This window comes from Vulpes vulpes, chromosome 10 (genome assembly GCF_048418805.1).
Source record: "Vulpes vulpes isolate BD-2025 chromosome 10, VulVul3, whole genome shotgun sequence".
In the NCBI taxonomy this organism is placed as follows: Eukaryota; Metazoa; Chordata; class Mammalia; order Carnivora; family Canidae; genus Vulpes; species Vulpes vulpes.
In genome coordinates, this window is record NC_132789.1 from 14879506 (window position 1) to 14896495 (window position 16990).

The 16990-nt window shown below is 41.5% G+C and overlaps 1 protein-coding gene across 1 annotated transcript in view; it reads left to right on the forward strand.

Annotated features, from left to right (window-relative positions):
- The window catches only part of SUDS3 (SDS3 homolog, SIN3A corepressor complex component), a 32766-nt gene extending 21028 nt beyond the window's left edge, over positions 1 to 11738 (forward strand). Inside the window, exons 11-12 of the mRNA XM_026015836.2 lie at positions 5586 to 5670; positions 8415 to 11738. Coding sequence (XP_025871621.1) covers positions 5586 to 5670; positions 8415 to 8513 — 184 coding nt within the window. The 3' untranslated portion in view covers positions 8514 to 11738. The remainder of the gene's footprint in view (positions 1 to 5585; positions 5671 to 8414) is intronic.
- The last annotated feature ends 5252 nt before the right edge of the window (positions 11739 to 16990 follow it).

Sequence of the window (16990 nt, forward strand, 5' to 3'; positions counted from 1 at the left end):
AGGAGTGTTATGAGAAACATACTTGGGGGAATTAAATCCTAAAATGTTACCAGTTTATGTTAAAAATAGTTTTTTTTTTAACTGCTTTTTGTGTATTATTATTTCATAGCTACACGTGAGTATAAGGTATGTTACAATACTTTTTTTAATATGCCAGAAATACTTGTGAATAAAGACAGTTTAAAAGCTTGAGACCACCAGTGTGGTCAGGAGGAAATTGTAAAGCAATATGAGAGGGTTTACAAACTCATTCACTTATTCAACAAACATTACTATCTGCTCTGTAGCTAGGGATTCTGCTAGGTGTTAAGCCACCCCAGGTCTTACTACCTTGTCACAGCTCTTTAATTCTGATATATCCCTTTATTCATTGTCCATATGCAAATATACTCAGTTTAAGTCATGGTAGACACATATTTGCATTCTGAATTTCCACTTGTTTGTTTGGAAAATGTTTATCTGGTGTTACTTTATGCTCTGTAATGATCATTTATGACGGCTATCATTTATAATGATCTTTTGAGTTTCAGTATGTTAACCCAAAGTTCTAAACTTAGAGTAATGATTATTTTGAGTTGTTTGAGCTTTGTTAAAGAAGAAAAACCCCAAGATTGTTAGTTGATTACCTTAAAATAATACACTTCTGAAGTTGGCAGAAGTACTTAGAAATCTAGTCCTCTAGTCATGCCTGAACTAAATCTATCTCCCAAAATATTAGGTTACAGTGAATTTTTTACCCAGTAAATGCTGAAGGCCGCCTCTGTCTGGGAGCCTGATCTGAGTGACTTCTGCCCCTCTATTTGGTTTTCTTCAAAGAGGGCAGTTAGTGTATCCTAAAATTGCTTATCAGAACATATCGCCACTGGGTGGCAGGCCCTAACAGCTCATCACACTGAGGGGCAAAGTAAGATGAAAAATGTTTCTAATAATGAAAACCAAATAACCTTTAAAGATCAAGCCCGCACATAACAGCCGTCTTCAAAAATGATGAGATTTATCACTAACATTTTTACGGATCTATGAGTCTTAAAGCTATGTGATATTTCAAATGATGTTCATTTTGTAATTGCGTTGCTTCAGATCTTTCTAAGGCTTAATTTTCAGACTTTATGAGACTTGAGGGTGAAAATGCAGTAAGGTAAAATTCTTGTTTTTCTAAAGAGGGGATACATGGTGCCTGATGTTTCATAACATAAACAGAGTGGTTGCATTTGTTGTGCTAGACCTCCTAAGCATTTTGAATGAATTTCACTGTCTGTCTCATAGGGGCTGCAGAATTTTTTTTTTTTTTTTGAAATTTTTAAAAGAAGGTCTCTCGGAGCGTTTTCCTTTTTCAGTGAATTTAAAGTTGCTAATATTGTTAAATATGGAGACTCTTGATTTTTCATCTGTGTTCTGTGTTTTTCCTTTTGGCTTTGGCAGTCAGAGTTGATGACATATTTGTGGGAAGCTGGGTCTCCTTTCCCTGCTACATTTGGAAGGTGTTCATGGGGGTCCTGGTGAACACTGACTAGTGCATAGCTGGCCTTATCTCTCACCAGGCTGAACCTGATATTTGGCCTTTGTGCCCTTTCAGTTGGGAGGCTTTCATTCTTCCTCTTTTTTCACTAGTCATGGCCTGTGTCTAAACAGGCAAGTGAACCGATTTATGCTCGTTCCAGGGGTATGGAGTATTTTGGTGCAATGTTATTTCTGGCAAAACATGTTTCATTGAGTTTTAAATGACTTCAGCAAACTGAGTATGATTCAGGCTTCCCATCTTGGCATGAACACTTATCAAGCTACATTTCATTTTGAAAGATAAGCATCTTCACTTTGCCTTGTTCTGGTAGTGCTTTTAAGGCATTTTATGTCCTGCTGTAAGTTTTCCTCACATTTTGATTTGGACTGATGACCCTTCTTAGAAAGTACCATGAAAGTAGCTGATATTTTAAAATAACTAACTGATGGTGCTGGTGGACTGGTTTATTTCTCACTTTAAATGTGGGTCTGCTAATGTGAATCAGGAGTGAAGTCCCCTGCTTCCTCCAGCCGTCAACTGACAAAGACTATTAAGGCGGTGAATATTTACAACTGGCATTGGGACTCAGGTTCCAGAGCTGTAACATAGTATTCAGTTTTTTTGGGAAATGAAACGTTAATATCAGGATTCCCAGTAGGATATAAAATTAAATTAATTCTACCCCCCTCCTTTTTGACCCACCTTTTGGAGAAATTGCTTTCTTCTATAATAGTAGTGTTGATTCTAGTTCATTGGATTTAATAGTAGAAGCAAAGCTCTAAGAGCTCATTTGTTGGGATTCCCAGGTCAGGATTTCCATTAGTAATAAAGCAATAAAATCGATTTGACTTTTGGGGCTTGTTCTCTTAGGCTATTGAAAATATTTTTTTTCATCTCAGATGAGTTGCAGCTTGTAAAATGGGTTAATTGGCAAAAAAGTGGTAATGTACATTTTTATTAATTAGCTCCATTGTTGCTGCTTTTTAACAGTTTTTATGTCTATTTATTTTGAATTCTTTCCCTCTCTTTTATTAGTCTTTAGAAATTAAAAAGTAAATTTGTATGGTAAGGTTGTCATATAATTTTTAGTTTCATCTTGAAAATATGAATGCTAATTGCTAAAGGTTTTTTTCTTCTAGGGAATTCAGATAATTGAATAGATTTGATATCTAGGGATAATGGTTCTCCAAGACTTGTATAGTGTGAGACTCTGGTTCAGAAAGATCTGGTAATCTGTTGGCTTGGAAGTCTTGGAAGTGGGTTGCTTTGGGAACTCCACAGCTCTGCTGTGGAGCAGATGGTGACCAATGGTGGACATTCAAGTTACCACCATTTGGTGACCCCAAAGCAGGCAGATTTGGGAGGTGGCCAGATACTCAAGTCCCAGACCACTTCTTCTGGGGGAGGGGGGGTAGTGGGAGGGTAATAGATCGGATCTCATTGTTTACTTCCGGTATTCATATAAAAGCCAGTCACAGGTATTGGGGTTTGGGTTCTATACACATCTGAAGGAAAATGAAGCACATCTCATGAGAATTGTTTGACTAGCCTCCCAGAGTTAGCTGTTGTCCTTAACAGACATTAAGATGTTAATTGTATCATCAAGTTTTGTTTTTACCCGTCTTTGTTATTTAGGTATTTTCTAGAACCATGACTTATTTAATTTTTAATATGAGTAGTATCTGTTTATTTCACTAAAAAGAAAGCCATGGAATAAAAGGAACACCATTCTTAATGTACACTTTTTATTTCTATAAAGTTGTAATATACATTTTATTATGCATCTTAACTATATAACTTTACCCAGCTTTTTGTATGTATGATACACAGGTGACATGCATTTTTCTTTTCTTTTCTTTTCTTTTTTTTAAATAAACACAGGAAGGTAATGGACATAGATTCCTCTCCCCCTCTACATAGCAGTATATTGAGCATGTTTCCACACTAGTAACATACTCCTTCACTTCACTGTGACCTTTCTTTATTAAAGTATTTAGAAAATAGTATCAGAATGACTTGAGGCCAGGTGCGTGTTGTTTTGTGTTTATTTCTTTAATAACTCACAATCCCCATAGAATAACTGTGAATGCTCTCCCGCTCTGTATTTTTATTTTAACCATCACTCGAGATGTTACTATTTACATAGGAAAGTTGGCTTAGATGGAGGAGGGAAACTGGAGGTTTTGAGTCATGCTGTGAACTAATTCAGCCTTGTCTCACGCACTGTATACTTCAGGCCTTGTGGATATTACATATTTAGCATAATGAAGGTCCCCTGACCCAGTTTACCAACTGATCTCTGGCCAAAAGCAACTTTAAAGCTGAGTCTAAACCAATCTTGCTGTTCTAATTGTATTTATGATTCGATTTCTTTTAACAGTGTTTTCAGGAAGTAAATTGAGTTGGAAACCTGAGTTTTCAGCTCCCAAGTAACAAGTTGAAGAGTACTTAGAACCTAGATTGGAAAAAGCTCATTTTGGGAGTGAAGTATATCTCTTACCGTGATATCCCAGCAATAGATTATTTCATTAAACCAGCAAAACAGTGTGTCTTTTTCCCCCCCACAGAAATAATGATAAAATGCCGTGCTTTCCTGGGAGATGCATTTTGGTAGAATTTACATGAGTTAGTGGGTCTGTTGAGCCAGATCTGTGCAGCCAGAATTAACCAGAGGTTATGTTCTTGACTGACTAGGGTTGGCCCCGGCCAGGGCTGCCAGCCATAGCTCAGCTGATATTTCCAACTTTTGCAATCCAGCAGCTGCTCCTTCATCCTGTGGCAGCTGCTGTCTCATTTGGGCTTTGGCCCTGGCTTCCTCACTTTCATCCTTGGCCTTATCCATGAGCTTGTAGAAGTTGAAGGTGATCCTTTGCTACAGGCCAAGAGGGATAGCTACCAGAGCTGAAATGGAGTGTCTGTCTGGTCTGCTCCATGCAAGGCAGCTCTCCTGACTACCCGGGCCAAATCAGATCCCTGTGGTACATACACCCTGACACTCAGAACTTCGCCTGGTTAGTACTTACCAGGTGTGATTACTCCGTATTCTTCACAGCTACTGGATTTGAAGCTGTGTGATAGCAGGGACCTGTTCACTATCCACCACCAACCTCCAACATACTCAGTGGTATGGTACACAATAAGTGATGAATGAGCATTTGTTGAATGAGTGACCATAGTAAGAGTTGAATTTGGCCTACCTTCTTGTGGATGACCTATTTGGATGCATTGAAAATAAATAATAGATCAGTTGTTCAGACCCTTCTATTTATTTTGTCCATCCAGCTGTCTTTAGTGTTTTGGGAATAGGTGGAAAGCAGCAACAGGTTTTATTTGAAAAATTATAATATACTTTTTGAATAAATTGGGTATATAGTCCCAAGTAGAGAGTAAATATAAGTTAGCTTTCCAGACTTTCCTTCACTTCCTTTTTCCCCTCTGCAGAAGGACCAAGGAATATGTTTTAGATTTAGTAGAAGATTAGGAGGCCATGTGATCTAATCGAAGGATGGAGGCCTTCAAATTAAACCTGAAATCCAGAATTTTCCTCAAATGTAAACTAAGACTCTTGTTTTATTTATCTTTTTTTAAAAAAGATTTTATTTGAGAGAGGGAGAGGGAGAAGCAGACTCCCTGCTGAGTGCAGAGCCATGCAGGACTCAATTCCAGACTCCAGGAGCATGACCTGAGTCAAAGGCAGATGCTTAACCAACTGAGCCACCCAGCTGCCCCGAGATTCTTTTAATTATATTTTGGGTGTTTTTCTTTCTTTTTTAAAATTTCTGCCTTCAACAGTACTGTATTACTGACTTAAAATTTGTTAAAAGTATAGCCCTTATGTGAAGTGTTCTTTTTACCAAATATATATATATATATTATGATGAAATGGGAAGGAGAAGACTTTGGGAGCAGTTGGATATGTTCGTGGTAGTGATGATTTCATGGGTGTGTATACTTATTCCCAGACTCGTTGAGTTATAAACAGTAAATCCGTATGGCTTTTTTTTTTTTTTTTTTTTTTTACATGTCAGTCTTACCTTGATAAAATGGCTAAAAATATAAATAAACTGTTTCTTGTTTTTGACAGGTACCACAAGAGCCAGGCCATCTATTTAGAGTCAAAGGACAACCAGAAACTGAGCTGTGTGATCAGCTCTGTTGGAGCAAATGAGGTAGGGACTGAACTCCCTCCCTCCTCAGGAGAGCACAGTGTGACCAACCTGCAGTGCAGGTGCCACCACAGAAGTACGGGAATTGTGTGTTATATGTGGGTTAGGATCTAAGTAAGCACTTCCTGGCAGAAATTGCATGTAGATAAAAAGATCCCTGAAAATCCCTTACTTTGCTTGATTACCAACATAACGTGGATTTGTATATTCCTAATGGTACTGGTGAGCTCCACATACAGTAATTGAGTTGGGAGCCACTTAGACTACAGGAAAGAATAGAAGGCGAGTCTGTGTGATCTCTGTGTGTTCAAGTCCTGCTGCTTTGTAAGGTAACTGTGTACCAACAATGGAACTTGCTTGTGGAGCGTACTCCATCTATGTTCTTTCTCTAGAGCTTTCATGTCTATTAAGAGATTTGTTTTATGCTTTGAGATTTTAACCTGGCACAGGGTCTGGCACATAGGAAGTGCTCAGTAAATGGATGTTGGCCTGATCTGAGCTACACCCTCCTCCTTGCCTGCTGTCTTTATGATCTGACACGTCCTGTTGTGCCTCTCAACGGTGAGCTGCCAGGCTCTTGCCCCCCTGGTATTGGTTTCCTTGAGTCTCTCCTGTAGGCTAGAGACTGGTTCTAAGTCAGTTCAGAGGGTTATGCTCAAGGATGGGATGACTGGCGAGTGAGTTCTCTGGCCCTTCATTAGGGGGATGTCAGCAATGGGTAACTTGTATTGTTAGTAGTTTTTTAAAAGTTTTTAAAACTTTAATAGCTCAATTGGCTTGATCTTTTATCAGTCCACAAAATGTCTGCAAATAAATTGATTTTTATGTGCCTACCCTCTGTAACTTATTCGTGTCAGTGCACAGGAAATCTAATGAAACTGGATTATGAAATAACTTAAGCTTCTTCCATTCTCCTAGCTTCCGGAATTGAAAATGCCCTCAAATGTGACTAGTTTGCAAAATGATTGTTTCCTTAGAAGTTAGGGAGAGCCTCCCAGATGAATGAACATCTTTTCTCTCTGGGCTTGGGGGCAGGGGGTGGGGTGTCTGTGAGTCACCCAAGTCAGAACATGGGATCTGATGGAGAGACCTGCTGTTTGTCAGCAAGAGGTGTTGTGACTTCACAGCAGAGTCCTTGTGCCCAGCTGTGTGGCCCTCCTAGGACCCATGCCTAACATCAGAACCAGTGTCTCATCCTCCCCATGACACCTCAAGATTTTTCAGGAAAAGAGAAAATGCAAGTTACATTTTTTTTCTCTCTCTGTTGAAGATTGTCATCCTTTGACATAATAGAGTGCCAACGAGGTCTGACAAGAAAATGATGACACTGAGCCCTGTCACCTGGAGGGAGGAAGCCTCAGTGCATCAGAGGCTTGCAACAGAGGGAAACATTTCTCACTTCTCGGAAGTATTCTGGCTGATTATTCAGGTCACTTCCTAAGTGACCCTGGAGCTAGTTGGCCTTGGCATAACTTGACTCCAGGCACATTTGTTGGGTGGGTCTGTGCTTGGTGGTGAGCCCCCACAAACACACATCAGCCCTTTGTGGGGTCATTTTTTGATGTAAAGTGCTTCTGCAAGGTCCTTAGAGGCTCAGCTTTCTGTGAGGCCTTTAACTTTATTTTCAAACCGGTGTATTTGACTTTAAAGTCTCTTGCCAAATAATCACATCAAAGGAATTGAAATGAGACTGAGGACACACGCTTAAAACCTGAGAGCTGAATGGGGGAGGGAGAAGATAGTTTGTTCTGGGGACTTGTACTTGCATATGTGGGCGAGACGTGGAACTTAATCCAGCTTTTGGCCTCATCTGATGGCATTTTAACCAAAGGGATGAGGAACAGGTGGTAAGAAGAGTCAGCTGGTTTAGTAGACAAGAGAAAGCAAGGGGTTTTGAGAGCAGACACCAGGATTCACACTGGATGGGTGTGACCTGCCCTTCCTTTTCTATAAAATGGGGTGAGGATCTTACTTTTATAGGGTTCTTCTGAAGATGAAAAAGCTCAGGTGTATCAGGTGACTGAGGAGGTGGCTTTCTTCCCAGTCCTGGCCACAGGGATGACAGTGCCCTTATCTGCTCTGGTGGTCACCCTGCTGCCAAGAGTTCATTTTCCATTTTGTGCAAGAATGCATCTGCCCTGTGAAATGTCAGACCTCTGATACTATCTGTGGGAAAAGGATATGGTTAGGAGGGATGGGCTGTCTTAAGCTAATTTAGCCTTCTGATGATCCTAATTGGGCCTTAACTCAACTCATGGGGTTTTTCTTTTTTTCCTTGTTATTTTTTAGTTTTTCTGCCATGACTGGTAGCCTTGATTGCCAGGAACCCAGAGGAGTGAAAAACTGTAATATAGAAGTCCCTTGGGGCAAGGAAAATATTTCCAAATTTGATTGAAAGTTTTTATTCATGAATATATGTATTTTGAATGTTGATAATGCTGTAATCAAACCAAATCAAAAAAAAGTCCTTAAGATCAAGGCAAAAATAGAACCTGAGATCACTGTGCTTTACATTTTCTTAATGAGAGGTGTGAGCGAGGGAGAAAAAAGGAGAAAGGAAGTCCTAGGTTGATGCTTGCTCTCTGTGCTAGAGGTTTCCTGGAGGGGGGCCATGGCCTGCTGGGAAGAGGTTGACAGTTTTCCGCCCACACCTCACTCGTGCAGATATTTTGATGCTCTGGAAGATTCACTCCTCAGAATTCACTCTTGGACCCTCTCATCTTGTTCCCTCTCCTTCTCCCCTGCAGATCTGGGTGAGGAAGACCAGTGACAGCACCAAGATGAGGATCTACTTGGGCCAGCTTCAGCGCGGGCTCTTTGTGATCCGCCGGAGGTCAGCGGCTTGACTTTCTACAGTGTTCTTCTTCCCTTGACCGTTTTTCTGGAGTGGTTTTTGGTTTTGTTTTCTTCCAAATAGAAAGTTTTTAACTCGGGAATTGCTCCTTGGCCTTGGAAAACGGGGAGAGCTGTTGTGGATTCTGCAAGGCGCTTTTGGTGGCAGCCACTCCAGTGTTTGCATTACTCCTTCCTGCCTCGACCTCTTCCAGCTGGCAGTCACCACGAACTTTTATTTTTGGGAGTGTTGCGAGTTCGATTTACTCATTTCTTTGTTTTTTTGCTTATACTTTACCTTTTTTTTTTTAAGCCTCCTTTGAGTTTAAAGGGACATTTTTTTTTTTTTTTTTTTTTTTTTTTTGTCTTTAGGTCTTTCTACCAGGAAGGGATATACTTTGCATTGCATTTTCATGTTTTGAATCTGATTAGTGGATCACGTAGCTCTTTCCCTTGTCGAGCCCAATTCACTGTTTCTCCAGAAGCTTGGGGCAGAGGTCCTAGCAGAAGGAGATTAATTCTCCTGGCTCTCAGCTTTCTCTGAGAAATAAATGCCTTGTGTAACATCTGGCGTATGCCATCCATTCCACTGGCTGAGTGACAGAAAAATTTGCCTGGGTGGCTACGTGTGCTGAAGTAATGGGGTTGGGGGAGGGGGCGTCTCATGCTCCTCAAGTACTGAAGGTACTGCAGTGTAAATGTTACTTAATGTGAGTATTTGATTTAGGCACATTTGATCTAGCCTGAACCAGAACAAATAGTCATTTCAGAAGTTTTTATTTCTAATTCACTTCCGTTCTTTGCTCCTAAGGAGATGAAGTGGTACCTGGCGGCGTGGGTGCATTGCCTGGGTTGTCTCTTGTAGGTGGGGGGGATTTTGGATGGTTTTGGATGATTTGAGGGAGAATGATAGGGCAGTTGTCAGTGATCTAGAGACTCTCACTCGTAACTCCACTCGCACTCTTGTCGCTGATGCTGTTACTGCACACGGACTGTCTTGAGCCCGTGGAGCCTGGTTGTCAGTGCCCCCAGCCTCCCAGGAGTCTGGCCCAGGCTGAAGACAAAGGAAAGCTCTGCTGTGGCTGCCACTAACCGAAGGAGTCCTGGTGAAACAGCTTCCCCACTCTCCCTGCCTCCTGCCCCTCATTCCCAGCACTAGAGAAATGATTCGCTGGCAGATGGAGTTTTCTGTATTGTAGCTGCCACCTTAGGATATTTAGAGAATTTGGGGTTAGAGCAACTGTTAGCATTTCTGTGGGTAGTCAGTAGACCTTACACGTTCTAGGAAATATTTGTATGCCATACCCTCGGACTCCGGTGATTCTCTCCGTGTTGTCTCTTAATGTATACACCCCAAAGCAAGTTGGGGGGTACATGATGAGAAGCGAATCACCTTCCTATAAGTCCTGGCTTCAACAGAGACCAAACCTTACTGACTCAGAGTAAAGACTTGTACAGATTGGTTTTTAATTTATAACCCATTTGTTGTTTTTTCCTCTCTCTCTTTTTTCTGGTGTTGGAGTCTCCTTTAGAGAACAGGGTAAATGATGCTTGTTTATTTAGAGTTGCCTGGATGTTCTGTGCTTCTCCTTTGCCCGCAGCCCCCATTATGATTACTGGAGTGAACCAAGTCCACAGTAAACAGGGCCTTCATCTTTCATTTCTTCTTGATAGCCTTTGCTCCAAGAGAGGGCCTCTGTCACTTGAATTGTCACTGTGGTGTGTGTAACATCCCATGATAGGTGGCTGTCTGTCTGTTCTCTACTAGTGCCCTGCAATGGAAATTTATTTAGATACAGCATGTGTGGTCATCCAAGTTGTTTTTTGGATGATTGTCTTACTGGCTTCCTAGCAGTACACCAAAGTTTGTTGTTGTTATTATTTTTAGAAAGGCTTGTGTTGATAACTACTGGGGATTTAAGCATCAAAGCAACAAGTTGCCTTTTTTTCTCGCCTTCTCTGGTAGCACCTTTGTGCTTTTGTGAAGTAACTATTCATCTGAAGACCAGGGTATGGGCAAGTTGGACTCTTCTATAAATTTTAGGGTGATGAGGTCATGCTCCGGCCTCAGCCACATCACTGCCTTCTGCTCCTCAATATCCTCACAATCCGTAATCAAGACTGTGGGAATGGGGGCAAGTGGGAAGTAGACTTGTGACACAGCGTAGTAAATTGTACTCTTAATCCCAGAAGGTTGAGTTTTTTCATCACTGCAGAGATGAGCTGAGCAGTTCAGCCCCTTGGACAGGCCCCTGTGGTGATCAGGGGTGTTTGAGCCCCCTTGTTAGGAGTTGGAGGTGCTTTTGTGATGGGCAAAACCAGACTGAATTCCTGGTACCACCTGCATTCCCAGATTCAAACTGTTTCTTGCAAATAATACTTTGATAAAGGCTGGTCTAGACAGCTTTTAGGAAGAACCCGTATATGTGTGAATCTGGTCAAGAACCTGCACTTGTGTTATTTTGATCAAGAACCTCTATGTGTGTTTTGTTTGAGGCACTTGCCTCAGTATTACACACTGTGTTTGCTGTGGATGTATCCCAATATTTATTTTACCTCTGCTTGGGGGTTTGTGTTGCCTTCCCCACCCTCTGACTCCTCTTCCAAAGCCAGTGTCCTCTTGAACAATTTCCAGATTTTCGTAGCCATACCAAAGCTAGGATGTTTTCATTCATTTGAATACCAGTATTTATGGATATCTAACTACCTAACTTAATTTTTTTTTAAACTTTGAACTGGGGCCAGTGTAAGATCCCAGAGGCTGATCTGCAAATGAAGCTACTTGTATTTGTGTGTGAGACCCTGTGTTCAGGATTGGGTGACTTTTCTAAGAGAAATATTGGGGATGGGTTGGGGTTGGTTACATTTTTTTTTTTTTTCTTAACCTAACTTGGGGGTGGGGGGAAATCCTATTTTTTACAGTATTTTTGTTTTTGTTTTTCTATTAACATTTCCTTTTAAGGTCTTGAATTTTTACTAAATTTCCTCCTGACTTAAAAATCTTCTAATCTGGGAATTTGAAATCTCGGTACTTAATGTTACACCAATTTTTCCAAAGAGTTCAAACCACTTTAATACCAGTACATGGTAAAAATTTGCAGCCATTTCAAGCAGCTGGTGGGCTTTTTATATATCATCATTAACTGGTATCATTAAATGTTCTGAGAGGTGAATGTAAAATGTAAAAAGTATAGGGTTGTTTTTTTTTTAATAACAATAAACTTTCAAAGAGAAAACCAGCATGTAGTCTGTGTTATATCCATTGACTTGATAAATATTGAAATTTATTTTATGTTCCTCCTCTGCCCCCCCCCCAGTGATTGTGGAGAAAGGAAATCGGGAAAGAGGGAGGGATATGCTAGATATTTGTTTGTTATGAAGAGTAAGATATAGAATGATGTCAAAGACAAGCTCTCAGTTTTGTAAAGAGCAGTCTAGGAGTGTTGACCCATAAATGTGGTGTATTCTCTCCTTGTTGGAGATGATAAAACAATCTCATTAAAAACTGAGTCAATAAAATTGACCTTAGATAGGGAAAACCTTCAGGTAGACTCTTGTGATTGAGGAGGATGTTGTCATTTGGTACTCTAGTGCAATATTTCTCAATTTTCCTGGTATTTCAACAGCTCCCTGGTGGCTAGATCGAGGTGGCTGCTGGCTGCCTCAGGTGATTGACCTGGAGTGCTCACGACCCAAGTGTGGCATGCCATCAGGAAGGGCTGCTCTGTGCTTTGGGTATTGGAAAAGGGCAGTGGCTATTTTTAACATTTTTTTATTATAACATACCATTTGTACAGAAAAGAGCGCAAATCTTCATTGTAGCAATTGAGTTTCTTCAAAGTGAATGCGTCCACATAACCTAGTCCACATAGACTAGGAAAGAGCACAGCCAGCACTCACAGCCCCGAGCAGACTTTCTTCAGCTTGCTGCTACTCCAAGGGTAATGGTTAGCCTGACCGGTTTTCTGTATTTTAATCACCTTAATCTTCAAGCTCTTGAGCTGCTGGTTTCTTCATAGTTGTTTTGAAGAGCCAAGTGCCTGGTGGAGGCTAGGGTCCAGCCAAGGATGTTAGAGGATGGGGATGTGGCGAAATGGGGGAGGTGGAAACCCTCCAGGTTACTCCTGTTCCCTCCCACTTGTTGCCAAGGCCAGTGGGACTTGCCCTTGATGTGAATATCCACCTTCACTTGAGTTCTTTGTATATGTCAGGCACTATACTAAACCCCTTCAGGGCAGGTGTTCTCTCACTTAGCCCTTGTAATGATCTGAGTACTAATACTCCCAACATATTTTTTAATGTAATTTGTTTATATATGCTACATTGTTGATATATTCGTTAACCTAGTCAGAGACTTAATTCTCCTGTCAAACCCAGAGCTCAGCGCTGTCCCTTTTCGTAGTAAGCGCTCAGTAAATGTTGTCCAATAACGTTAGTGTAAAATGATGTGCAGAGACAGGCAGACTGCTGAATAATAAGAACGCCAGCCCTAGGTGCTGTGCCCTTCACTTTTATTGTCTCATCGAAGCGTCATAACAACCCCAGAGAAAAGACACTGTTGTTACTACCAGTTTTCAGAGGAGGAAACACATTCCTTTAGTCCCAGGAGATGGTTCAGTAATTTCTTCAAGGTCACACGCTGAGTTGCAGAGTCCCAGATCTTTCAGAATCCAAGCCAGGGTTCCTAACCACTGCACTGTGCAGTCTGTTCCTAGTTCCCTTTGTTAAAATTACATTCAGCATTTCCACCTTTCTCCAGCCCTTCCCTGGGAATTTGTTTTTATCTGCCCTCACCTCTTACACACAAGAGTTAGCAGATTTTAGAGGCAAAAACACTATTATTTTCTAGGACCCTTTCCCCTGCTGAATAACTCCAGGCTTCTCCCTTGGTAATCGAGCTTGAGAGAGCCACAGTTACTAGCCAAGAGGTTGCTTTCCTCTGTTAACAGCATGGGCAGGAAATGTTAGAGTTATAAAAACAAGGAACCATTTAGAATGTAAAGACTGAGTAGTCTTGATGGAGCCGACTTTATCTAATCAACATGAGAGCCTTTGGAGGAAAACATGTGTCTTCCCCTCCTCTGCTCCCCCACCAGATCACTTTCTTCCTGCTTGTCCTTTTTATTTTTTTAAAAGATTTTATTTATTCGTGAGAGACATGGAGAGGAGGAGAGACATAGCAGAGGGAGAAGCAGGCTCCCCACAGGAAGCCCGATGTGGGACTCGATCCCCAGACCCAGGATCATACCCTGAGCCAAAGGCAGCTGCCCAACTGCTGAGCCACCCAGGTGTCCCCTGCTTGCATGCATTTATTTATTTATTTATTTATTTATTTATTTAATTTATTAATTATAGACATAGAGAGAGAGAGAGAGAGAGGCAGAGAAGGGAGAAGCAGGCTTCATGCCGGGAGCCCGACGCGGGACTCGATCCCTGGACTCCAGGATCGCGCCCTGGGCCAAAGGCAGACGCCAAACCGCTGAGCCACCCAGGGATCCCCTCTGCTTGCCTTTCTTGTCACGTCTGAAGTAAGAGGGGAGGAGCCGTTGAACTGATTTCTAAAAATGTAGATAGAGAGCAGGACATCCTACATCTGGCTGCTCTCTGGATGTTAGTGGACCTTGTCATGTCATGTCCTGCTAGTAGAGTCACTGAATGAAAGAACACACCAGTTCAATGTCACCTGCTTTAGACTGCCTGCTCAGCTCAACCAACAACCCGCATAACAACCAAACCCAGGGTTTGAGTATTTGGAGAGAGGCAGGAACGAATGCAATTTCTGGTCTCTGACTAGTGTTAGAGATGGCCCAAATCCATCTTGTGTAAAGCTGAGCACCTTTCCTGCTTTTAAAAGGAATATAGTAGATGGAATGCATTAGAAATGTGGGTACCAGCTTACTCTCTTTGGACATAATGACATGGTGATAAATATATTAGCTTTAGGAATTTTAGTTTTTACCAGAGTAGATATTTTTGTGAATATGATTATTAAGACCAAAATATACATGTTTAGGAGGATCTCTAGGGGAGCAAGGAAGATAAGATACAGCATACATACCTAGATACTTAATCCCTTTATCCATTTTCCCTAATCTGTGTTTGTTCAATTCCCTAAAAGATACAGATCTATAAAATAACAAAATTCACTTTACTGATACGTGTTTCTCAGAAGTTGGAGACTCAGCAGATGCTGCCCATCTGTTGGCACCATCTCTGCCTGCTGATGGTGTGAATGGGTGTGGGGTCATAGTAGGCAATATTTCGGAGCCTTCTAGGAAAGCACTACCAATGGGGGATAAACAGGTACTGAAGGTAGGACGACAGTGGCTAGGTTGGCAAGTCCCTACAGATAGTCAAGAATCACTTTTATTTCAACATTTTTTTTCTAGCATTCTTTTAATAAGTTTTTGAGTTTTTCCTGAGATGCAGTGAAGCGTAGTAGCAGTGTGGCAAAGCAGAGGCTTTGGAATCAGTATTTGAATCCAGCTTTGCTACTTAAATTAACTAGCTGCTATGTGACTTTAATCTCTCAACCTCAGTTTCCTCATCTGTTAGATACTAATATCCACCCCAGAGCATGATTTTGAGAATTCTGATATTAACGCATAGAACACTTAAGCATTTTACCCATATTAATTTTATGAATCCTTATAATGACCTTGCTAGGTAGCTCCTATTATAATTCTCACTTTGTAGTTGAGGGAATCAAGAAACAGGTTAAATAACTTGTCCCAAATCTCACAGCAGGTAAATGGTGTGCCAGGATTCTGAGCCCAGTTTCTCTAGAGTCCCTGCTCTCATTCACCATACTGTGCTTTGAGGGATATGTAACACTGAGGGAGTGCCCCATCTCTGGAGACTGTCCCTTCCGTTGTTAGTGCTGCTGCCATCTATCTGTTCTCTGTCTTTGGATGTTAATCTCCCAAATCCTACAAGACTAGAATGATTTCAGGAAGCTGATTTAGTGCCAACAAACTGTGAAGGTAAACCTGCCAGCTTTGGAGACCATGCTAAGCATCCGTTCCTACAAATGGGAGTGCCCAGTGCATTGAGTTGAGAAGGATTCTGAAGCCCAAGATGGGTAAAATGGAGGAGTGGCTTAATCAATTAACATTGCCATGGGCAAGGGAGCCCATTGATTTGCCATTGTTGATTTAGCTTGACCCCTTAGTTTTGAACATGAAAACAGCTGAGGCCCAAAGATGGTAAATGATGTGCCTAAGTTAATATGGCTAGCTGTAGGCAGAGAGGTGATGGGTGTCCTCTATTCATAATCCTGGCCTGGCTGCTCCTTAACTTAGGGATATTTACTTAATGCCTGTGTGCGTCAGTGTTTGGGCACACTCATCCCAATGTACCTGGGACTTTTCTGGTTTTAGCTTTGATAATCTTGCATCCCAGCAAGTGTCTTAGACCCAGGCAAACTGAGATATTTGGTCACCCCCCTCAGTTTCCTTCTCTGTAAAGTGGGGATGAGAATTGGCCTTTTGCCATGGAGTTGCTGATTCCATGGATTAACTGATTTCTTAACAGCTAAAGCATTCGCAAGGAGTGTTTGGGGACATAGTAAATCCTTAATATAAGTTCGTTTATTATTCTTGTTTTCATTATCATTGGAACAAAGTATTCCTGCCATGGAATGGGTTCCTGGGGAACTACAGTGTCATCCCAAGCAAGACAGGAGACCTCAGCATGATCATCTGGTCGCGTGGAGTCAATTATTTGGGATGTTTCATCTTCTACTTGAAATAGTAAATAATCACAAGCTTGAGGATTGACATAGTTCCTGCAGTCAATCCATGTGACATTTATTGAGTAGAAGTCTAGGTTCTTATGGAGGATTCAGAAGTAAAAGCATGGTTCCTTTTCTCTGGGACACTGAGGATGGACAGCCATGCTTGTCAGTGTTCCTAGTTCCACCGAATAGGGGCTACACTTGAGGCATGGAGAAAGTTATGGAGCAGGTGGTTAAGTGCTTCATATGCATTATCTCATTAATAGTTTGTTGTGCCCTCTGAATTTGTTGTTATACATCTGGGATTTACAGCCTGGGACACTGAGGTTTGAAACAATTAAACTTGTCTCAAGTTCTCCCAGTTTGATTCCAGAGCAGGTTGACGCTGATCCAAAGTCTACATTCTCCTGAACCACGAGTGCTTTACAGTGTCTTCTGAAAGAAAATAAAATTCAAACTTGGCCTGAATGCCGAGGCAGGTTGGAGCAGGGTCCATGGCTGGGAGCAGGAATTGCACAGGGAGGAAAAGGCTGGAGTAAAAGCAGAGGTGGGGGGTGGAGTGTGTCTAAAAAGTTAAATAAGAGTGTGTGTGCTCAACAATAAGTCTGGATGAATGAGCTTTGAACTTTAAAATCCGTTTGCTCTATATCTCTTTGTCCTTCCACACTTTGGGTTCACCTTCCTTTCCTGTGTGTCTCCTTTTCTCCCTTCCCTGGCCCACCTTGTTCCCCCCTCCTCCCCCTTATATATCGCCAG